The sequence below is a fragment of the Triplophysa rosa genome, linkage group LG13 (assembly GCF_024868665.1).
Source record: "Triplophysa rosa linkage group LG13, Trosa_1v2, whole genome shotgun sequence".
Classification (NCBI taxonomy): domain Eukaryota; kingdom Metazoa; phylum Chordata; class Actinopteri; order Cypriniformes; family Nemacheilidae; genus Triplophysa; species Triplophysa rosa.
The window spans coordinates 24011540-24036405 of NC_079902.1; the positions used below are offsets into that span (position 1 = coordinate 24011540).

General features: G+C 41.6%; 3 protein-coding genes across 6 annotated transcripts in view; 2 read left to right on the forward strand and 1 right to left on the reverse strand.

Annotated features, from left to right (window-relative positions):
* Positions 1-12699, forward strand: part of frmpd1b (FERM and PDZ domain containing 1b) — a 29206-nt gene extending 16507 nt beyond the window's left edge. For all 4 annotated transcript variants that reach the window (XM_057349783.1, XM_057349782.1, XM_057349784.1 and 1 more), the window contains 13 exons: positions 728-830; positions 914-959; positions 1055-1159; positions 2871-2966; positions 3487-3612; positions 4091-4210; positions 4378-4514; positions 4600-4726; positions 5538-5630; positions 6434-6616; positions 6697-6838; positions 6921-7856; positions 8017-12699. In XM_057349783.1, the coding sequence (XP_057205766.1) occupies positions 728-830; positions 914-959; positions 1055-1159; positions 2871-2966; positions 3487-3612; positions 4091-4210; positions 4378-4514; positions 4600-4726; positions 5538-5630; positions 6434-6616; positions 6697-6838; positions 6921-7856; positions 8017-10367 (4565 nt within the window). In that variant the 3' untranslated portion in view covers positions 10368-12699. The remainder of the gene's footprint in view (positions 1-727; positions 831-913; positions 960-1054; positions 1160-2870; positions 2967-3486; positions 3613-4090; positions 4211-4377; positions 4515-4599; positions 4727-5537; positions 5631-6433; positions 6617-6696; positions 6839-6920; positions 7857-8016) is intronic.
* A 229-nt stretch (positions 12700-12928) lies between these two features.
* Positions 12929-18101, reverse strand: slc25a51b (solute carrier family 25 member 51b). Its single transcript, XM_057349409.1, has 2 exons — positions 17990-18101; positions 12929-16703 (listed from the first exon to the last, which is right to left on the reverse strand). Exon 2 carries the CDS (start codon positions 16635-16637, stop codon positions 15711-15713), a length of 927 nt encoding a protein of 308 aa, XP_057205392.1. The 5' UTR covers positions 16638-16703; positions 17990-18101; the 3' UTR covers positions 12929-15710.
* A 1745-nt stretch (positions 18102-19846) lies between these two features.
* On the forward strand, positions 19847-24742 carry cenpu (centromere protein U). Its single transcript, XM_057349280.1, is given in 12 exon segments — positions 19847-19894; positions 21305-21416; positions 21649-21871; positions 21960-22047; positions 22157-22249; positions 22775-22871; positions 23051-23147; positions 23216-23294; positions 23378-23425; positions 23492-23553; positions 24326-24482; positions 24590-24742. Coding segments are annotated over 12 exon segments (1257 nt in total).
* Positions 24743-24866: the final 124 nt, after the last annotated feature.

The following is a 24866-nucleotide window of genomic DNA, read 5'->3' on the forward strand; positions in this document are numbered from 1 at the left end:
GTGTGTCTGCACATGTGTGTGCGGATGTGTGTGCATGGGTGTGTTCATGCGTATGTATGTGTGTGTGTGTGTGTGTGTGCGCGCGCGGATGTGTTCATGCGTGCGGATGTGTTCGTGCGGGTGTGTTCATGCGTGTGTGTGTGTGTGCGCGGGTGTGCACGGGTGTGTGTGTGCGTGCAGGTGTGTGCATGCGGCTTTGTGTGTGTGCACGTGTGTTTGTGAACCCTACAGTGTGAGGACCAAATTTATCCAGAAAGAATTTTTGATCTTGTGGTGACATTTTCATGCTTGTAAATCAATCCCACAGTTTACGTATAAATCAAGGTCAGTGCTGTTTATTTCAGAAAGGTTTGTGCGATGGTTTAGGCGTGGAGTGAGGGTTACAGGATACTATATACAGTTTGTACAGTATAAAAATCACGATGTCTGTGGAAAAACCCATAAAACATAGAAGACATTCATGAAACTCCAGACGTCTTGTAAATAATGAATGCACAATCTCCCAGTTAAACTCTCATCACATTCATTCATTATGAGATCAGAGTCACTGGAACTATTGCTGATAGATTCATTTGAACAAACTCTTCACTGTGTGCACAGAATCTGTGATTTTACTCTGATCAATAATCCGATTTAAGATTGTTGCTGACCTGAGCCGCATCTCTAGATCACGTTATCATAGAAACTTGGAGGTTATAAATCTTGACACGTGTCTGTGTGTTTGTAGGAGGTCCCGCTGACGGTCAGCTCTTACCTGGAGATCAGATCCTGAAAGTCAACAACAGAGCCGTAGAAGATCTTTCTCCAGAAAATGCTGAGAAGATGATTCGGTAATATTACGAAAACGACACCCTTCATGACCTCATGGTTTCTCTACTGATGTCATACTGATGTGTGTATGCTCCGCCCTCAGGGAATGCCGGGACTCTGTAACCATGACGATCCTCAGAAACATGGTGGTGGGTACCGGTGACTCTTTCATTGGTCCATCGATTAATCTTGTGTCTCACATACAGATATCAGATAAAGAAATCAGATTGTGTTTGTGTGTCAGAATCCAAAGTCATCGTTCATCACGGCGGAGAAGAGAGCTCGACTGAGAAGAAACCCGGTGAAAGTGCGCTTTGCAGAAGAGGTTGTTGTGAACGGTCACACTCAGGTGAGTACACACACACACACACACACACACGCCACCTTTCATACAGACTTACATGTGAACTTATCAGACGTGATGAAAGGAATCGTCACACCATTTTTTTAAATCAATTTTCACCCCAAAATGAAAATTCTGTCATCATTTGCACACTCTTAGAGTATGTTTATACTAAAACAAAACAAAAAGTTTTTGAAGTTTCACGTACACAAGACAGCGTTATCAAAACAATCTGCATTTACATGGATCCGGGAAAACGAACAGGCCAGTGGATGACGCTGTTGCGCTATAGAGAAACCCTACGTGTTTGCGCACATCCGCATACACTGTTTTAATCTAAAAGCGATTTTAATACACTTTGTCAGCGTGTATGTGTGTTTATGGTAGTGTGCATATAAATACTATGTCTCCGCTGGTTGTTGTGCTGCAGAAAATCTACTCTTTGCAGGAGAAATGATAATGGATATGTCACGCATGGAGGCCGCCATTATTGTTTGGGGAATGCTCGCGCATGCCTACAGACTGAACGCGTAATACGCATGCGTATGATGTCATCGTTTTTGGAAAACGGCACCTTCAGAGTTTACACGGAAACGATAATGCCGTTGTTCTCAAAAACTTGCACTTTGAGACCCGTTTTCAAAATTTTGCGTTTTCAGTCCCCCAAAACGCCATTTTCATGTAAATGAACAGCCAAAATGTATAAAAAGTTTTCATAAAAAGGTCTCGTGTAAACTGCCTCTTAGATTGTTCCAAACCTGTATAAATGTCTTTGTTCTGCTGAACACACAGGAAGAAATCTGGAAGATTGTTCAATTTCACCCCCATTGACTCCCATTGTATTTACTTTCCCTACTATGGCAGTAAATAGTGGGTGAGATCTGACATTCTTCCAAATTTCTTCCTGTGTGTTCAGCAAAACGAAGACATTTATACAGGTTTGGAACAATCTAAGAGTGAGTAAATGATGACAGAATTTTCTTTTTAGAGTGAAGTAAAATGTCAGTTATATGCGGAGTTATTTTCTTTACGTGGGTTGTGCTTTGGCTGCTCTGCGCGGATGAATCCGAGCTCTGTGCTAAATGACTGACGGCTCGCACCGCATCAGAGCGCATCTGTACGTCATCAACGTGACAGTAACGTGACCGTGTCTATACCAGATAGGCGCGAAACATTTAAAAACATCACTAATATAGAATCAATTGTATCGTTTGATATTGCGCCGCGCCTGATGTAGACAAAAACTCTAAATAACATGGAAGACACCGCCTAGCTTACGTCCTACAAGTAATATATCTGAAACATGTTGTCTGAACACATACAATATCTGCCGCTTTTGTTCTGACTACATGAAACAAAGAAAAATGCATCACTACTGTGACGTGTTACCTGTTAATGCGATCCTTTCAGATGTCAGAGCCAACTCTCTAAATCCCTGTGGATGTTAGCTGTTCCTTTAGCTCTCCGGAGCGCGAGGTTACTTTAACAGCAGATGATTCCCCAGATGTAATCAGCCTCAGAAGTTAATTAAGATGTTTACATGACATTCACTCAATAATTGATTTCTAATTATTTTTACCCTAAAATCGTCACGGATATTCCGCATTAATCAGTTTTAAAATGTTTACTGTAGTAATAATATGGTGAGTTTTGTTATGGGTAGGGGGAATCAGATTGTTGATGCTGTTTTAATCCACATTTGTGTTTTTGTTTGCAGGGAAACTCTCTTCTCTTTCTGCCTAATGTTCTGAAGGTTTACCTGGAGAACGGCCAGACCAAAGCCTTCAAATTTCACAAGAGCACCACTGTCAAGGTTTAGACTCTCTCTCTCTCTCTCTCTCTCTCTCTCTCTCTCTCTCTCTCTCTCTCTCTCTCTCTCTCTCTCTCTCTCCTCCTCCTCTCTGATCCTGCTTTAGCTTTACTAATCATGTCTTTTGCAGTGACCTTAATAATGCACAGTGTGACTCCACTGTCATGGTGCAGTAATTGCATCTACACAATGCTAGCCTGATCTGTGTTAAGCCTTAGTCGTAAATTCTGCAGTCTGCCTATTTATACCTGCTGTGGGCCCATATTGGACGCTTGTCTCTTCTCTGGGCTAAAGGTCTTGGCCTGGTGTCAGAGAGAAGATCCCCCTTCCTCTTTGGACGCTTTGAGCGTTCCTTCACCATATTTCCACTCCATACTCGCTCTTCTGTTTTATTGGCTCTCTCTCTCTCTCTCTCTCTCTGTCTCTCTCTCTCTCTCACTCTGTCTCTCGCTCTCTCTCTCTGTCTCTCGCTCTCTCTCTCGCTCTCTGTCGTGTTTGATATACATCTCTATATATGTTTCAGGACATTGTGTTGACTCTGAGAGAGAAGTTGTCCATTCGTGCCATTGAGCATTTCTCACTGGTTCTGGAACAGCAGTATAATACCAATAAACTACTGTTACTGCACGAGGACGAGCTCATACAGAAGGTAAACGCACACACACACATGTATCACATCACTGCAGATGTTGAGGAATAACTTTTCATCTTCAGAGACGCTATTAAAACGGCTGTTATTGTGTCAAATATAAAAACATATTAAAGATGTGCTTCTCTGAGTGTCCTTTGCCGTTCCCTCTCCCCTATTTCCACCCAACGCATTCCTGTCAGCTTTATACTATACTGTCATAATAAAGGCATAAAAAGCCTGATCTAATAAATGTTTTATCATTTTATTATTTTTATTTTAGGGCTGTCAAAAGATTAATCGCGATTAATCGCATTACATAATATATATCTGTTTACTGGGCATAATAATTTTGTATATATAAATATTTCCTAAATATGTAAAAAATTAAAAAATTAATATGCACAGTAGATAGACATTATCATTTTATAATTTATTTTTATATATAAATTATTTATTTTTTGTGAATTTACTCATACAGTATATTTTTTTCTTTCAGGTGGTGCAGAAGAAAGACTCTCATGACTACAGGTGTTTGTTCAGGGCGTGTTTTATACCCAGAGACCCCATCGACCTTCTGCAGGATGACCCCGTGGCCTTTGAGTATCTCTTTCAACAGGTACTGTAACACACTGAGTGTGTGTAGAATATAAACACTGTACAATAAAAACACTGCTGTGATATCATACTGCGTGCGTGCGTGCGTGCGCGTGCGTGTGTGTGTGTGTGTGTGTGTGTGTGTGTGTGTGTGTGTGTGTGTGTGTGTGTGCGTGCATGCGTGTGTAGAGTGTTGGAGATGTGTTACAGGAACGATACGCAGTGGAGATGAAATGCAACACAGCATTGAGACTCGCGGCGCTGCACATGCATGAAAAAATGGCGAGCTGTGGACAAACCACCAGAGCATCAGTCAAGAGTATTGTGTAAGAACACGCTCACACACACGCATGTACTCTATTATAAAACACAACGCTCTAATGCAGGTGTGTGTGTGTTTGTGTGTCTCAGGAAAGAGTTTGGTTTGGAAAGTTTCATCTCTCCCACCCTGTTGAGAAACATGAGAGATAAAGACCTGCGCAAAGCCATCAACCATCACATGAAGAAGATCCAGTCACTGCTGGAACCACGACAGAAGGTGTGTGTGTGTGTTTGTGCGTTCGTGCACGTGACTGTGTGTGTGTACTGGTAAACCCTATGTTGATATTAATACAATTCTCCGCGAAGTGCATTAAAATCCTTTATTTCCAGAAAAAACCTCTCAAAACTAATAACACACGGTAACCCGGATGCAGCAAATCATTTTGACAGTTTTTTTTGACAAATTAAATGTAAATATATTTGTGACATCTGAACGTCGTTTCTTACCTTAAAACCAAAGTAAACGGCTTTTCCTCGCGGAAGGTCTGTAAACATGAGCTAATAAAATATTTCAAATTCACATTTCATGTCACTTGTTTTTTTCTCATGCGGCTATTAGCCGTTTAATAAGCGGGTTCTGATCACACTGTCGGGGATTATTTCTGCTATAACAACCGGCTGCTTGTACATTATCCCTTACTTAACGCACGGCTAGCTGTGGATTATCCCGCTTATACCATGGTCATCTGCCAAGTTAAAGCTTTTATTGATGTTTACAGTGTAATTTTAGATCAAACAGGTGAAAATAACGGTAAGTTGTCAGTTAATTTCAAAAATGGATTTAATGCACACCTTCCAGCCAATCAGAATCCAGTATTCACACAGACCATGGTATGAAAGACATTAATTCCAGTCACTTTGGATATAACCATCTGACAAATGCGTGAATTTAAGTATCAGGAGCATTGCATTGTGGGAGTACATAGTATGTATAAGTATGCATCTGGTATACTGCAGCAATAGTCAAAGCAGCTATTTCAAACACGTGGTCTGTTTTGACTTTGTCTCTTTCTGTCTGACTGTTTCAGGTGATTTCTGTGTCTCAGGCTCGGTTGGCTTATCTGACCCAGATGGCTGAGTTGATGTCATACAGCGGGAGAACCTACAACGCCACCATGCTGGTGAGAGAGAGAGAGTTCAGTCCATCTGCTGTGTTCAACTCAAATAACAAACTAAACCTGCACGAGCACGTGTGCATTTCCAGACGGTTTTATTAGATTAGTTTTATTACTTTCTGAAGAAAGTTTGTCAAGCATAACTTTCCTGTAGCTCAGTGGTTAGAGCATGGCGCTAGCGACGCCAATGTCATGGGTTGGATCCCAGGGATTGCACATACTCAGATACAAATGTATAGTGTCATGCAATGTAAGTCGTCTTGGATAAAAGCGTCGGCCAAATGCATAAATGTCAATGTAAATGTAAGCAGCCTCCAAGTTTTAGGTATTTTTTTAGGGAATAGTTCACCAAATTATGAAAATTCTCTCACCGACATGTCACCCCAGATTCATAACTTCCCAAACTCATGATGTTTATAGAAGTATCTGTCGCTTCATATATACTGTAGGTCCCAAAATGTTGAAGCTCCAAACAGCTCAAACGTCCATGATGAAAATAACCCAAATGATTGGATTCAGACATGGCGACATGACGATAACGCTGAAATTCACTTGTCTCGTGACTAGTTGTCATATGCGTGTTTAGTCCCAAAACATGCAGGAGCCAATGAGATTGGTGCGCCACTATATTTGAATTTACTGTGCCAAAATATATGATGCTATGGATTCATTACAGTAGACTAGAACACATTGACATAAGCTTTCCTGTAGCTCAACTAGTAGACGATAGAAGTGTGTTATGATTATATCTCCATTCTTTATCTGTGGCTGTGTGATTGTGATCGGTGGAGATGTTTGTGTGTGTTCAGCTGCAGGACAGAGAATCATTGGTGACTTTGCTGGTGGGATCGAGATACGGCATCAGTCAAATACTGAACCACCAGCTCAACATGATCTCCACCATCATAGACTTCCATTACATCACTCGAATAGAGGTGCTGTCAGAGACCGACAGAATCAGCATGGTCAAGATCTACCTGCAGGACATTCAGGTGTGCACCTGACACAGAGGAAATATTCATTAGCATACATTCACACACCTGTACAAACCTCTTTCTCTCTGCTCGTTTAGCCTTTAGCTTTACTCATGGAATCAGTGGGAGCTAAAGATTTGGCCTGTCTGCTGGCTGGATACTGCAAACTCATGGTGGACCCCACGATAAATGTGTTTCGCTGGGGACCCAGACCTAAAATGAGACGCATTCCTGCAGAAGGTAAAGATTTCGTGAAGATTTCAATCACATGGGATGTATTTTCAGATGTGTTCAATGAGTTGGAAATGTTTGTTATGCGCAGGGTACATTTCTCGGTGTGGCAGCGATTCACAAGACAGTTCAGAAGATGATTATGTCATGGAAGGCCTGCTGGACGCTCAGCTGTCAGAAGACACCATGTCCAATCAAACGAATGACGGCACAGAGGAAGGTGACGAAGACGAGGCGGACAGGAGGACTGAAGCAGAGAGGCTGAGAGTGATCGTAACACATCCGTGTTTGGAGGACGAAGGAGAGGAGGAGGCCGGAAAGAGCGAGTCCGTTGCGGACGAGGATTACTCGGTTACCATGGGTTGGTACACGGACCCTCGAGTCAACAGCAGCTTCTCCAGTTTATCCAGTAACTCACTGAACGCACTGGAGGAGAGCATCAAAGTGGCCATCGGTGGACTGGACTGTGAGGATGCTCCTCAAGAGGAGAAGTTCAGTTCCGGCACGTCAGATCTGGACGTTCATCATCCGTACCTGCTGGAGGTGCCGGAGCGTATGAATCAGAGGGGGAATTTAAACAAACCCAGACGACCTTCTCAACTGACCTACAATGATCGATCGGGTCTGCGCTTCGTTGACCTCTCGCAAATGTCTGACAGTTTGCCGAGTCCTCCCACGGCCAGCGATGATGCGTTGAGCGACGAAGACGATGAGGAGGGAGAGCAGGACAATGATGTTTCCAGCATGTCGGCTGAATTCGAGGCGGTGTTGGCCTCCTGTAGCGCATACAGCATCAATGCTAAATTGGCAGGTGTGAATTTTCAAGAACTTTTCTCCAGGATTCACAGACAAGAGAGAGGCAGCAACAATCAGACTGATCCGAAACAACAGAGACGCTCAAAGACAACAGCACGAGCTGCGACCATGAGATCTGACACATCAAATGTTAAAGACTCAGAATCAGAAGAGGAATTCTTTGATGCTCAAGATCGATTTACTCCTCCGGTAGCAGAGAAACGCACTACAGGTCAGTAAACTCAATTCTGTTTATACACAATTCATACGTTCATAATATATTATATACTATGTATATGCATTACAAAGCAGCTTCACATGAAAAACAAATAATATCCACTTCTTCAGTTCCTCTAAATGATTCACACTCTCTCTTTCTTATTATCTTGCAGAGAAATATTTGGGAAACAAACAAGATGTTGTCAGTGATTTCAAAGCTCACATGGAGAAGAATAAGCATCAAGAATCCACAGCGAGCAATGAAGAGGAAAGAAGAGCAGAGCTCATCTCTCAAACTAACAAACAGAACAATAATGAGAAACCATCTCTTGTTAATCACATCGCTCCGGAGTCTGCCAACACTGAAGTGGAGATCCATCAGCCCTCACTGATTTTACCTCCTGAATCTACACCTGTTGAACCTCTAACTGCTAACGTCTCGTCGGGTCAGAAAGCCCAGCACTGTAATGGTGACATCCCTGGCCGAAACGCTCATCTGTCATCACAGCTTCTGGAGATGGAGCCGGATACTATGGAGTTCAAACCAGTCACTGGACCTGGACCAGTGATGTCGTCTTCCCGAATCACAGCGATACGCCAAGCTACCCTTCCTCCCCAGAACCCAGAGACTCTTCAGAATGGACCCAAACCTCAAAACGGAATATCTGATCATGCATCGGTATGTTTGGAGAAGACTCCAAATCACGTGCGAGGACTTGATACTCAAGACATTGAGCCGATTGAAAAAGAGCCAAAAACCAACACAGGAAACATAACAGGAGATAACAAGAATTATCTACAGCAGACTGTTGAAAGCAGAAAACCAGAGCCTCAACTAAACACAAAACCTCCAATACCTCCCAAACCTTCATCCATCATTTTACAGTCAACACCGCTTAATGCCCCATCACAAAAACCTGAAGCCAAGCAGAATGTTCCCCCTAATGGTCTTTCCCTACACCCCTGGTCTCAGAGAAATGGTACCTCTCCACCTGCTACACTGAGTAAGGGTGTATCTCAAAGTCACGAGAACCTGAGGACTGAACTCAAGACTGAAAGCTCTTCAATGAAAGCGTCAAGTGCATCAAACACACCGAGTCCTTCTCCCTTAGCTTCACCTTCTGTTCAGTCTGTCAGTATCATACCTGAAGATCCAAATCCTAACCTCCCCAACAGAACGGGCTCATCCGCGCGTCTCTCAGCCACAGCCTTGCGTGGGAGAATTCAGGATATGCCGTGGTACCTCACCCGTTCCCAAGAGATTTTGGGCACTGTAGCACTCAGCAACACTATTTCATCGACAGGAATCAACGGCACTCATTCAACAGACGTAAATCACGAATCCAAGAAAGTTTCTCCTAAAGCCACTTCAGTGTCGTCTCTGATCGAATGGAAGGAGAAAGATGCTGAAGTGGTCATTGTGAAGCTCAAAGATGGACCGGAGGAGGCCACCCCGATTCCTGCACCAGCATCATCCAGCCAACCTGACCTGAGACAGCAATTATCTGTAGAAGAGTTGAACAAGCATTTTGGGACGTGCAAGTCTGAACAGCCTCAGTCACAGAAAGAAAACCCTGTAGTTATGAGACTGGACAATGCTTCCTCTCTGTCTTCGTCGAGTCCTTCCCATCGGGATGCCTGCGGCTGCCATACGGTGTACGCCAACTGTTTCAGTGGGCATACGGAGGACATCTGCGGCTTTGATGACAATCTGACCGTGTACGAGTTCTCCCGTCGGAACCAGATCAGTAAACCTCCTCAACCCACACCGGTTCCACCGTCCACCCTTTCTGCCCCTTCTCCAAATGTTCTGTCCCTTTTGAGAGACTCACCGCGTCCCCTCTCCATGTCCTCTGAGCTCAGTCCACTCCTGATCCCACCCAGACCGCTGGAATCGTTGTGTCTGGACCACAGATCTGTAGACAATCCCTTCCGCTTCTTACAGGGCCATCGCTACGTGAGCAGCCAGAAGGGTGCTGGGCTCAAAGAGAGTTACGCTTCTCTGCTGCGAGACATTGATGAACTGCTTTTAGTGTTGAAGAGAGGACCATCCTCGGTGTACCCCCCCACTCGCAAGGGAGAGTGTGAAAACGGCAACGGTGTGATCGAGCAGACAATTTCGGAGACGGAGAGATGCCTGGTTCAGGCCGAGGCGCGGAGGTTGGCGTCGGGATGCCAGAAGGCCACAAGGGTGGGTTGGGCACCTGACGACGCTCTTCTGTCGCTCGGTAACAGCTTCGGCGCGCTGGTGCAACTAGCCTCCACCTGCATGCGAGTGCCCTGCTCGGACTGTGGAGGTTGTCATGGCGACATTGACGCGGATGAAGCCTTGGGGAAGCTTGAGGAGATCGTGGACCTGTACAAAGAGTTCGTGGCCGCCGTACAAACAGCGAGAGAAGGCGAAGGCGTCAGGCTGTTGGCCAAGCAGTGTACGGTTCTCATCTCTACAGTCTTCACTCTCACGCAGCTGTTTAGGACACGGACGCCAGACATAGACAACGGAAACGTACCTCTGAACTTTTAATCTGGCTTAAAGGGTGAAACTGGACCGCAGAGAGTTGTAAAGCAGCGATGCCTGTAAGGCATGTAAAAAGCGATTGTGTGCTGGCACACAAGAATCTTTGTAAGTGCCGTGAGCAAACACACACATCCGAGGAACTAACAAGAGAGACGTGTTCTCCTGTTTGTCTTGCCAAGTCCACATATAAACGTACTGGAATTATGCATTCAAACGTATTTTCTAACAGTTCTTTCAGTCCTGATGTATGTACAGTCTGTAGTATGTATTTATTTTTTACATACAGTATATGTGCACCGTGGTTTCTAACCTGCATTTTGTGTTTTGTGATATCCCTACCTCTTGCTCTGATAACCATGGAAACCTAATATTAACAGTGTTATGACGCGTTTTTACATTTAGTTTAGTGCTGCTCTGTACCAATTGAATGGAGAAAGAGTACGGACGCTCTTAGAACCCCCGACAACCTGTACAACAATCGACACTAAATACCCTGAATACTTATGCAGTAACATCTCACAAAACTATCCAAAGGACTTTGATTTTGTTTTTTGTCTGTAATCCATGTTGGACTGTAGGATGAGAGCAGATGGCAATAGAAATGTGACTGTTGTTTGGGATTCTTGTGCGTCGGTATGTCATGTTGGGCTTTTGATGTTAGTTTTTATATTGGCCTATCAGCTGACTGTTAACCCCAGAGATGGGTGTGGTCCAAAGACGTAATAGCACAATTGGGGCATGTTTACACAACAGCGTCGTCACCTTGTAGCACCCCATCCCAACGATATTCACACTATTCCTAACTTGTCCTTAGTTTTTTTGACTATGCAAGTGTCACGATTTTTATCTAGAAATTTTCCATGTATCATACTTTCTTACATTTTATACATAATGAATTTTATTTTTTTGTTGTGGATCACTAATATTTTTACTTTAGAGGACTTCCCTGATGAACCCAAGCCTTATATTTTATCTCAGAGAACCTTCATGATATTTCGTTCAATGACATCACAATGGAAATGCGGCATATATTTATATTTAACTGAATTTGCCTTCTGTTGATTTCAGTTTGGTTGAAAAGGATTTTCTTCCTTGTCAGCACCAATTGTTGTGTACTCTGAACGCTCCAGTCATGCTCCAGTGTAAATGTGAATGCAGATGAGATTTGCAGCGCAACACAACTTGCCTTCTCAGCATCACTGAAGGGCGTTATTGTGTATTAGCATAAACCGGCTTCTTTCTGGGTTTGTCAGGCGTACTATGGTTATGTTAGATTGTTGAAGGTAGTTCTGTTTATAGCTGAATGAAAATATCTGCTTTAATGCACAGACGGCTGAAGAGCGCCCCCCATTTTTATTGCTTCACATTACAGCCAAAGTAACACACAAAAACACACAAAAATGAGTTTTTAGCCATACCCCCCCCAAAAACGCTGGGTGAAATGTGAACCGATGTGTATGTAAAAATGTGTTTAAATGAACCTACGCTCAATTGTTTCAAATCTGGACATTTTCTTGGCTAATGTAAATCAACGGTTGGTTTTGTTCATAATTTACCAAGAGTTTTTCTTGCATAAAGTCTAAGAATACTGTTTTTGTCACATTCAGCATTGATCTACACGACTTTAGCTGGATTAAAGCAAATTCAGTAAGAATCTGTTTGAGCGTAGCCTCATAGTCTCAGACCATTTTTTTTTGTCGTTTCTGGCGTAACGGGCGAGGTTCAAATTCTCCTCGGCCATTCTTAGATCAGGTTTTAAATTTCAGCTTCCACTCAGTGTATGAAAAATGACATCACTGGAATCACAGGAGCAAATTGAGGTCAGTGGATGGATTATGACGTCATCACTGTTCACTTCTAATATGAGTTAGAGACTAGCTTCCAGATGGCCGCTGCATCACCCATATTAACCCCGCCATCCCCACACACACACTGCCAGACTTATGTTCTTATGTAGCCCGTCAGATGACACAAAGCTAGTTTGTAAGAGATCAGTAGTGAGAAAGAACACTGAACAGTTGTTTAGTAGCACACCACAGACCAGATTTTCAAACGGGAACAATTTTCATACTGAGCTACCAGAGAACAAACATGAAAACTAAACTCTATGAAAGCTCTCAGAATGATATTAAATAAACTGGAAACGAATATGTAGCAAAAAACAAACAGCTTGTTATAGAGTTTGTGTGTTGAGACGATTACACTTGAAAGTGAAGTGCACAGATGGAGTTTGAATCTGTGAAGATGCTTTGTGGATACATGAGAAAGGACAACTGACAGTATGTTTTGCATTCCTTCCACTGTGTTCATGATAATAAAAGTTTGATTTTGAATGACCCTTCTGTGTTGTGTAGCGTCTGTCCGATTTACTGCATTCAAAAGCTTTCAGGGGTAAATCATGTCCAGCTCACGCGTCATCCTAAAACAAACGTGTCACAATGACATGTTTTACATTATTACATTATTTACATCATAATTATTACAGTAATAAGAATGTCGTGTGGAAATGTACTCGTACACAATGCAAGAACTTTAAATTATTTTTTTTATTTTATATTGGCAGGTATTGTGATTTTTGTTGTTAAAGTGATACTTCGCCCAAAAAGGAAAATTCTGTCATCATTTACTCTCCTTCCAGTTGTTCCAAATGTGTATAAATGTCTTTGTTCTGATGAACACAGAGAAAGATATTTGGAAGAATGCTTATAACCAGACAGATTTTGCCCCCCATTGACTCCCATAGTAGGAAAAAACACAATGGTAGTCAAAAGTGCCCCAGAACTGTTTGCTGTCCTACATTCTTCAAAATATCTTCTTTTGTGTTCAACAGAACAAAAAGATTATGAAGTAATTTTTCCTACTATGGGAGTCAAAATATGGATTTTTTTCTATGTTGATTTAAATGAACAACTTGAAAACAACCCAGCAAGTCACCAACACAGATTTATTTTCACACATCAGTCAAGAGTGAATGGGCGTGTGCAGGAGGAGAGTACAGATTATGTCTGGGACTAAACTCACTCAGTCTCCTGCAGGGCAGACAGAGAGAATGATGGGATTGTTTACTGGTACACTCACTGTAATCTGTGTGAGTGACTGTACTTTAATCTCTAGTCAAATCCAGTTTTTAAGGCTTTTCTCTTAATTGTCCTTTGATGCATGGAAAAGATCTCCAAATGTAAATGCTAGCCCAAATTACTGTAGCTCTTTCATCATTCAAGTAAAAGAAATGATGAACTCATGTTTTATTCATCCTCATGCCGTGGAACACAGAAGATATTTTGAGAAATGTCTCAGTGGTTTTCTGTTCATACATTGGAAGTCAATGGAGTTCAGTGTTGTTGTATATCTTCTTTTGTGTTCTGCTGAAGAGTAACATGAGAATGACTCGAGGTTGCGCAATTGTCACTTTTGTGTCTCTTACGGTGATTCTGCATCGTCAGAGGGCAAATATTTGATGTGACTTGTTGTATTTAGCAATACAGGGCAAATTCTCGTTTTCATCCTCTTGTGTGTGCATTCGATTCCAATCCACAGTATTTAACCCTGTATAACTTCAAACAGCAGACACGTCATTTCTGTATGATATGCATGCCTGTCAGTATTTTAATGACGTTTTATAATGTGAGCATCATGATTTGAGCCCATCCAAAATGAGTGCTAAAACCGTTACATAGATGTTTTCATATGAAATATAAAGCATTACTAAACGATTCTCTTTTTACATGACGGTTTTAACTTCAAATAAAACACAAAAAGTGTTTTAATGTTACTCTTTCTACAGCCTCCGTCAAACTTTAATCTTATGAAGCCAGCTTTCCAAAACACTTTGAGATTTACTGTCTGCAGGAATACAGCTTCTGTAATAACACACAGTTCACTACAGATGCTCACTAGTAAGATCAGCCGTCCCTAAGTGACATTTTACCTCGAGTACCTCTGTGACTGCTGGACACATACACAACTTCAACTCAATAAACACAAAATCTACATCATTAACTAAACACCAACAACAATTATGAAAATGGTCCGTTTTCAATGATTTGATCTGCCTTCCCTGCTGAAAAAAAACATCAAAGAAATTCTAAAGGTTTCCATTAGAATACCATTACAACCCAGTAGCTTTTTCCACCCTGCTGAAAAAATCAATAGAAACCATTAAACAAGTTATAATGATTTTATTGGTTTTAAAGGGATTTGTATTGGTTTAAATGGAAACTGTAATGGTTCTACTGGTATGTGATGGATTCTATTGGTGGGATGTTGAATCCTACTGGAATAATGCCCAATACACACTACAGAAAGGAATTTTGGTTAACTAATTGTAACCAAAGTAAAATAAAAAAATCCTTTTTGTACCCTGCTGAAAAAAACAATAGAAACCATTAAAGAAATTATAATGGTTTTAATGGGTTTAAATGGATTTGTATTGGTTTGAATGGAAACTGTAATGGTTCTACTGGTATGTGATCCAATTGGAATAATGCCCAAAACACACTACAAAAATGAATTTTGTAATGGTTTTAATGGAAAAAGCTAATGGTTCTTAGGGTGTTTTAATTGAAACCATTAGAATTTCTGTAATGTCTTCTGTTGGGTTTCTATTGTTTTTTTCAGCAGGGTTGAATTTGGTGCCTAACAGCAAACAGCAATGGAATGTCTCTTTGGCTAACTAGATTTCTTTTACTCATAGATACGCTGTCAGTGTTCATGCACTATAGTTCCTGACGTCTCTTTAATATACTGATGATCATAATCAGCAGTTCTGACAACATAAACATTCTGAATATAACTGCATTATGCTAGAATTGTGCATTAGAAATGAAAAAAGGTAACTTCATATTTCATGTTGATACGGTTCAATGAGATCACTTGTTTACTTCTCACCCACAGTTATGTGAAAACATCACTCCGATCACAAGACACTTAAAATAGCATTATATGAAAACCTTTGAATGAATACATCAGAATTTCTCTTTTTTTGATTGGCAAAAACACGAACATCAAGGGCTTGTACAGACAGATGGTCCACAGATGCCGTCCTTATGTTTACGAACACTCAGTCAAGTTACACTTAACAAAAGACACGTCATCACATGACTCGCTGTGTTTCAGTCCAGAGATTGTGTTATAAATGCACCGAATCTCTTGACATGTTTCTAATACAAACAAACGCTCTTCAGTAGTGCAACACTGTGCTTTATTCCCATGTCCCACAGAACCCCAAGCTCCCCCTAGAAAGTGATAAAAAAATGTATACTACGAGAAGAATTACATTTCACAACACTTACAGTAGCCAAGTAATATCAGTGAACTTTATATTTAGGCATGGGCAGATGAAATGTGTTCTCAGAAAACTTTCAGGAGAAGCTCGTAGGTGGCATTGATGATACCCCACGACAGCAGAGATCGATGGTAGTTCAGCGTCGCGCCACGGAACAGCAGAACGATGCTGCCTCCTCTCTCCCGCCACACGGTCATCAGCACCCGACCGCAGGGCACGAACTCGCCCCCCACCTGCGCTTGGGCACGAGATTTCACCACGTTCAGCGGGTAGAACATGATGCCCAGAGCCGCCCCCAGCAGGCCGCCACACACAAAGTCATTGGCCATGTGACCCCCGCGGGTCCGAGCCTCAGGCAGCCATTGCTTGATGGGCCCACGGAGGCCGAAGAAGAGAATGTTACTGGGCGCGTTGCGCAACAGAACCGGGACCAGCCCGCGGTAGCACTCCCTCACACCGTAGTCTCGTAGAAGTGTCCGGAAAGTGTGCGCGGTGTTGTTGAAACGCCCGTTATGCCGATGGTCCTGAAGAAGCGTTTGGACTCGCTCGAAGGGCGTGAGGGCGGCTTCGGCGGTTCCAGCTAGCGCCGCGGCGACACTCCGCGTGACGAGCTCTGGCGTGCCGCTCCTGCGGGCGTGACGCAAGAGCAACCGGGAAAAATCCTCGTACAGGCCGAACATGATGGCTACGGTGGTGGTTTTCTGAAGTAAGGGAGGCAAGAGCCCACGGTAGAGGTTTCTAAGCCCCTCCCTCTGGAGCTGACGGACAGCTTCGGTCACGCGAACTCCGTGCAGCTGCTGGCGAAACAGAACTTTCTGAATGGGGAACGTCACGAGGATGTTGGTGAAGGCGGCAAACGAGCCACACACATAGTGCTTTCCACGAGGCCCGGGCCCCACCCCTACTAGGGCATGCCCACTTAACTGCTGCTGCAGGGGCGGGGCCTGCGGTTGCCGGCCGGGATTTGGGTCCATAGTGGTAACCACCCCCATAGGAAATTAAGCATCTGTTCGGTTAGCAGAACTGGAAGTTAACTCCTTCACCAACATCGTTACAGCCTGTGACAGCGAGAGAGAAGCACATGTCAAAAAAATCGAACCCAAACATGTTTGATTGGCGGGTGCATAGAGGTTTCAGGTAGGAGTGTAATCTTTTGAAACCATTAACTGTTGAGATAAGACCCGTTACCTAACCGCAGATCAAACGTCCCAGACAGAACAGGGCAGCAGGTACATCTGTATTCTGTCCTAGAGCTACGTTCTAATCTCACTATTACCTTTATAGGGATCTTCACATGGCAAGTTAAACAAATAAGGGTTGAAATTATTATTCATATATTTTGAATATACTACATAGATCTCAAATCTTCCTTCTACACAGAAGAAACATCTCATAGTAGTGCTAGCGTAACTACGAGCCATGTGCAAGACTTCTCCAAAAATAAAACAGCACCTGTGGCGCTCAGGAAAGACACTATGGGAACCAGTTTGGAGGTCACATGTTAGGCTGGGATTCAACTTTACTATTACAATAACATGACAAATGAATAAAACTAAACTCTTTAACATTGTATATTAGATCACATAAATAAACACCATTGATCTCGACCTAACAGCTAATTAAATTCTGTGTCGCAGCAGTGAAACATTTACTGTCAAGGTTAACAGAGCACTCGGAATAACAGAAACATACATGTTGCATGTGCAGAAACGACAAATGCTGTGATCAGCAAATGTCCTTCATCTAACTTTATATCAACAGTATTTACTATATTATACACACACAGCATACAGTATGTCAAAACAGATCTCTCTGAAATTATACAATGGCACACTCTGCATACATGATGTTTATTACATGATGTCACATTAAGATTCATCTGCATTATATTAATAATCACTAACTATACACAGCTAACAAACTACTGCTGATGCTTTAGAAGAGAAGACCACGAACAAACACCGCTGTCAGTAATGGATGAAAATACATGTGAAAACTCAATAACCATCAATATACAAGTAAGTTAACGTTACATAAAAACGAAATAAGAAATCGTGTGTCATTTTGATGACAGAATGCCCCACAAACCACGTATTTCCAATCAAACATCACTAATGTATACATGAATCATTTGTCAATGAACTGTCATACGCTTTGAGTTCTGAGATGTGATTTTATGTCACTTGTCAAACATCCAAAAACACACCCTACCTAGTGCTAATGCTAATCCAGTGACAGCTGAAGTTCACGTGTTTGCCCGCACAATTATTCCACTAAAACTCGTTAGATTTGTAATAGTTTATATTTGAGAAGTCGGTATCGATGATTTTAAAGGTGTAATTACCTTATGTTTGTGCTCAAGGGAAACGTGACGGGCTCTGCTGGGCTGATTTGGGTCAGTGAGGCGGTACCGAGTTACAACGTCTTTAGTTTTGTAGCGTTTCCACTCCAGACAGAACGAGTGTCAGACCGGAAGTGGTCAGAAAATACTTTTTGTTATTATTATTTATATATGCAAGAAGCAACTTAAAAGACTTTGTAAAGGCAAGTACACAAATAAACATAAATAATCAAATAAAATCTTTCAATATATAGAAAAAAGAGAAAAAGAATCTCTTGAGATTTTCTAGTGTGTACACTCCAAAGTGCGACTGCAGGAAGCTGGAAGGTCGAGGGTACTGTTACTGTTTGTTTAAGCAAATTTTAATAGATTTAATAATTGAATTAGTATTGTAGATGTTGTTCTCAGGTTTACAAAAACATTGATGTATCATTGACAGTGTAAACAGACCGAGACAGTAAACAACTGTATTTTATTATACACTTAGAGCCAATTATTCAATTACTGCAGTGAAAGAAAATAATCTTTATGTACAGTAGATAAATACAAATAATTGCGTGTTATATTTCAATTTTTCAATTTCAAGGTACTTTATTGGCATGATTGCGTGTTCTTACAATATTGCCAAAGCATTGAACATATAACAAAAGACATACATTAAGTACAAACATGAGATTAAAATTAAACTAAGGTGCTGAGTAAGGCATAAATATAGAATGAAATATAAAATAGAGTATATGTAAGTAAACCAATGAAATATGGAAATAAAATCTCAATATCAAAGTATATTTCAGGCAGAAACATGAGAATGTAATGAAGTCAAGAGTGCAGATGTGCATTGATTGTAGCAGATGAAGGCAGTAGTTTGTGCAGCTGATAGATGAATGAAGCAGCAGCTGATGTGTGTCTCTTCTCCCCACTAACATCTGCTTTCTCTCGGTTTCTCAACACCTATCAAACTCTGGCATGACCTTTGACATTGTGTGAAAGTGTGTCTCTCTCACATCTTTAAATTGATCACAATGAAGGAGAAAGTGTGTCTCAGTCTCCACCTCAGCAGTGTCACAGTGGGCACAGACTCCATGTTTGTGTGTGTCTGCCTCTCTCTACGGCCAGACTGTGATCACTGAGTCTGTGTTCGCTCAGGATCCGTCTCTGTTTCACATCTCCAACAGTGTAGACATCATCTGACACATTCTATTGTCTGTTTAGGTTCCGATAGCATTCTAGTTTACTTTGGTTTTTACTTTCCTTTTCCCAATGATCTCAATATGACTTTTGACTTTCGTTGATTATTTGGTTTATTCTGATTCGGTTCTGTTCGGTTGTGAAGTTTCAGAGGCAGCTGGCAGAAGGGACTGGCTTTAGGTCTCAGCTCTTGGGTTTTAAGTGCTTCATATTGAAGTGTGTTAGGAGGACTTGAGTTAAGGCGTGTCCAGAGTGTTATATCGCACTGACACCGCAGAGAGCAGTAATGAGCTCAGAGTGAGTCGCCGCTTCCCACATAACAGAGACAGAACTTACCACTTGAACTGAAGGTAGGGGAGTGCAACACTAGTTAAAAGTATTTTTTTTAAATATTTAAAGTTGTGTCGTTTAACTATTTACGAATATTTTTGTGGATAAACTATTAAACTAATCCGCAAAATACGTTTACTGGTCTACGTAAGCACAATGTAAGACGTAATTTAAAGTTGCTAAATATCCCCCTTGTCTGAGATGGTATGGGACGGATATTCAAACCTTCGCGCGCGGTAAAACCCCATTTCGCGTTTTTTGACAGTAATGCTTGTTGTTGTTTTTCTTCACGTTAATAATAAGTTGTTTTATATGTTTGTGCGTATTTAACTCACAGCAGAGATGAAACGGATGGCAAAAACGCTGAAAGCTGTTCAGTAGGAACTGAAAGTTAGTGTTTTAGTGATCGTTTTATATAACGTTAGTTTAAAATTCAGGAAACAATTTGACCCTCATCCTGATGAAATGACATGACATTGTATTATGTGTGTGGATATTTATTTCTTTTGGTAATGCGTGTTACGTTGTGATGAGATACGATGTTGGCTGAAACATATTAGGGTCATTCATTAGAATTTTATTTAATAAGAATGTTTTTGAGATGTATGACTTGGACTTTTGAAGAGAAGGCACCCAGTAAGAGCTCAAGACGCTGCTTGATCAAATGACCAGAGAATATGTCTGCCAATTCTACACAAAGATTGACTACACTGAAGATATAAAGGAGTTTTGATTTTGAATTTATTTTTAGTTACAACATAAGTCCCAAAGTTTGTGTTACTCAATACTTTTAAATGATTGACTCTTATCCTTTGAATGGTAGTGTATAACTAGATAGTAGGTAGTGTATACCGCGGAACTGGGCACTAGAGTGATAACACATTAAGCCACGAATGAATCTAACCAATCCCCATGTCTCTACGATGTTCTGATGCAGAGATATACATATTGCTAAACTGTTGCTAGGCTAATATGTTTGGTTGCTATGGGCGTGGCTTGGCATCTGCACTTGATAATACTCTAACCTATGAGTGAAACAAACCAACCCCCTTGTCTCTATGATGTTCTGATGCAGAGATATAGGTGTTGCTAAATGGTTGCTAGGCTAACCTGTTTGGTTGCTGTGGGCGTGGCTTGGCATCTGCAATTGATAATACTCTGACCTATGAGTGAATCGAACCACCCCCGTGTCTCTATGATGTTCTGATGCAGAGATATAGGTTTTGCTAAATGGTTGCTAGGCTAACCTGTTTGGTTGCTTTGGGCGTGGCTTAGCATCTGCCAATTGATGATGCTCTAAGCTATGAGTGTAAAGAACCAACCCCCGTCTCTCTACGATGTTCCGATACAGAGATATAGGTATTGCTAAACTGTTGCTAGGCTGACATGTTTTGTTGCTATGGGCGTGGCTTCGAAGCTTCATGATGATCCTGGGACACTGATTGGTTGCCTGAGTAAAACGAGCCCACCCCCTTGTCTCTATGACATTGTGTTGCAAAGATATCCACCTGAACCTTTTATAATGGAAGTCTATGGGATCGGTTGCTAGGTTGCTTTTTCCTGGTGGTTTTTCGCCCCCCTATCGCACCCCCCCCCACCCGATCACTTATAAAAGTCATAGCACACCATTCCCGAATAGGCCCGTTGATGTGATGTATTCATTCATGGGTCTACGCTTAAGCTGCGGGACAAGTAGCGTGCCAAACTTTTTGCGGAACAAGAATAATTACAAGTATGTATGTTCGAATAACAATAGTTATGCTTTTTCAAAGCATCACTAATAATGTGTTTTTGTTTCAGAGCGTGAAGGCTAAAAGTGGTGATGTTGTGGAGTCTGAGGCTCCGCAGACGCTGGACATTTCATCCATAGAGAAAGCCAGTTTCCTTCAGGAGGAGCAATATTCTTCACATGGTATTTAAACTTAATATCCCTCACATGTGCTGTAGCACAGATTACTGACCTCGCATGGATTGCTTTGTGAAGCATCGCCGTGTGTCATTAATCAAAGCATTGACCTTAATGCAGAAAGTCACTTTGGATAGAAATGATATTTTGAAGCCAGTGTTAACTGGAGGGAGTTACTGAATGAAACGGTGTTAAAAATCCCACAACGAGTGAGTCGTGTGATTGTTGTCGTTTGAAGGTAACCCGCTTCACAGCACGGCTCTGGAGGAAGATCTCAGTCCTAGAGCTGAACAAAACCAAAGAGCTGCCCCAGAAAAGACGGGCCGACAGCGAGCTGCTGGGGAGACTCCGACTACAAATAAATCCAAAAGTGTTTCAAAGGCACTGGAGAAGATCACAGCATCCGAAGAGAACCAGGAACCATCTGAGCCAAGAAAACAAGGAGCAGCGGCCACAGTAAGGTACAGTGAGGGGTTCTCTGAGATGGATTTGGGTTTCATTGGTGTTGATGATATGAATTGGTCTTTATTATTTATTTCGTCACTTCAGAAGAGTTCAAGGCGGGGCGTTGCCAACCATATCGGAGCACAGAGAGGATGTAGGGAAGAAAAGAGCATCGCTGACTGCCACCTCCAAGGTGTGACTGCTACTTAATTTCATATAAAATGCAATAAATGATCGTACCTGAGTGCTGTTGTGTGTCTGGCATGGAATTTATATATGGCTTTGTTTTTTAATCATTCCAGAAGGGTCAGAGGTCAGCAAAAGGCACATCTCCAGGAGAAAAACGGAGGTCATGTTCATCCTCAGCAGAGCTTACAGATGAGGATGAGAGCTTTGTATGTCTCACTTTATAAACTCTACTGGTTAGACAGATAGATAGAGGGCAGAAATTCAGGTGCTTGTGTCATCCTGTCTAGAGTTTCTTTTTAAAGTCGGCATGGAAACGGAGGTAGCGATTGTATTTTTTTCCAAATCGTGACGTATACCCGAGTGAAAAGACTTCTGAAATGAGGAAAAATGTAGGGCGGGCCGCGGGACTTTATTTCATTCATCGAGAACTGATTGGATCTTTGAAAGATTTGAATGCACTTTTGCAATCTGTCAGTCATTGGAGCCCCGCCCTCGTGCCATTCCTCGTGACCAGAAGTGAAGAGAGGTCGTTCTAGAGGGGAGGAGGTTTAAGTTTTTGATTAAAGATTACAAGTGCAAATTAATAAAAGAAATCTATGATATGCACTTATAAGTCATTTATAATAAACACTGCAACAATGTGTAAAACAATTAGAATGATCATTTTAAATGTATATACGCCAATTTAAATTATATATGCCGACTTTAACCTGTAATGTAATGTTTTTCAGCATCCAAGCAAGGAGAAATCTAAGAGAAGGCGATCATCATCCAGCCGACGGCAGAGTGGACAAAAACACAAAAGAAAATCTTCATCAGAGTCCTCCGGTATTGAACCTGTAAACTTTAGATTTGAAGAATCACATGTACAGTATTTCTTTTTAAACAGCTAGCTCTATGTGGATGCCTGTTAGTCAATTTGAATATTTTTGTTATTAATTTCACTCACGCCCTCTTGAGAGCGAGTGTGTATACAGTAAATGTATGTTTTGTGTGTGTGTGTCTAGAGAGAGCAGGCCCCTCTAAAAGAGCGAGAGTTTTAAGAAGTCCATCTGACCTGGATGTGGTGCTTGATGCATTTCAGGAGTTTGTCGGCCAGTATAAGTATGTTTCAACAAACAGACACTGTTTTAATGATGTTTATCATGAGTTATCATGTGATGTCTCTGCAGGCAGACGGTGAACTCTGACGCTGTGAAGCGCACCATTGACGCATTCATTCGCTCAGTTGAAGAGCAGCTCTCAGAGATCGTGAGATGATTTTAACACATCTTTAATTCAACTAATGATGTCAGAATAATCATTTAAAATAGTGATTTGTTCTTTATTTATAGATAACAGAATCAAGAGAACTTAAGAATCTAAAGAGAGAAAACGCCAAGGTGATTCTCCATTATTATTTCAATGGCACTTTTATTTTGAAGGTGTTGACTGATTTCTTCTCTTAGGTCAATAGTGCCATTAACAAGAAGAGGACCAGACTTTTGGAAGCCAAAAATGACTTCATCAAGTAAGAATGACAATGCATGTAAATGTCAAGTAATGCTGGGTTCACAGCAAATGCGAACAATCGCATTCCACGCTCTTTATTACTCTCAGGAAAAGTTTGTTATTTTCGCGTGAGTGATGCGATCTGACAAATAGATTCAAGTCACTAATGCTTGCCTACAGGACTATCACTGGATCTGCACCGACATACTTTCACACCCTCCTACATCCCATCAACATCCCTGCGTTCAGCAAACCAGCGGCGTCTTGTATTGCCTTCTCATAAGGGCAGTAAATCACTTTCCTGCTCATTCTCCTTCACAACTCCATCCTAGTCGAACACTCTTCCTAACTCGGTCCGGTCAACCACATCTCTCACAACATTAAAAAAACTACTTAAAACCATCTCTTCTGTGAATACTTGTCAGACAAATGAAAAAAAAGCACTAACCCTCTCTCTTTCTCTCAACAGGTATTGGTCTGGCTTTTGTTAAAACTAGTAACTTTGTATTGGCACCTGTTGCATTATTGCTGCTGTATGACATATCGCTTATTGCTCCTTAAACTCTTTGTAAGTCGCTTTGGATAAAAGTAAATAAAATGTAAATATTTTCAACCTTTGCGGAAGACGAGAGTTCGCGTCGATACGTGTCTTTGCATTCACCTTGTATGTAATTTACTCGCGCAAAACGCTTAATTGTGAACCCAGTGTTAGAATGACAATGCATGTAAACGTCATGGCAACACAGTCATTCTGTCAGATGTTGGTCTATTGAATGTGTGTGTTCTCACAGAGGAAAAGCAAAGCTGACATCGCTTCAGAAAGAATGCGATGAATTGGAACAGAGACTCGAAGCTCTGAGAGAAGGAACTTCGTTCCTCAACAACCTGCAGGAGCTCAACAGGAGATACCTGAAGCACCGCACCGCTCATCCGGATGAGGTGGAAACGGTGAGAACATCTGCTAGTGTTCAGTTTGCAGTTTAACCGTCATTCTGTAGAGTTCTCTTTAATGCTCTCATGTAAACCCTGTGACGTTCTCCATTTCATTCTGATAGTTTGGCCCGTCTTGTCTGCCTGCCATGTTGCTTGAAGCCAGATCAATCTTGGGAACAGAGCAACAGCTAAAGAATGTCAATGACCAGCTACAGCAGATCATAGATGAGACTGAAGATCAACCATCAACACATACCGTTCAGCTAAACCAATAAACATTTTTAATGAAATATTTTAGTTGGCACAAAGTTTACTGGACATACACATGAGGGGAATAAATGATGACAACGTTTTGTAGTAAAGTTTGGTCTCTGATTGTCAACCTGAGCGTGATAAGAA

What these genes read in the sequence shown, in the direction of transcription:
- slc25a51b (XM_057349409.1), bottom strand. Translation starts at nt 16,637, where the DNA reads ATGGGGGTGGTTACCACTATGGACCCAAATCCCGGCCGGCAACCGCAG.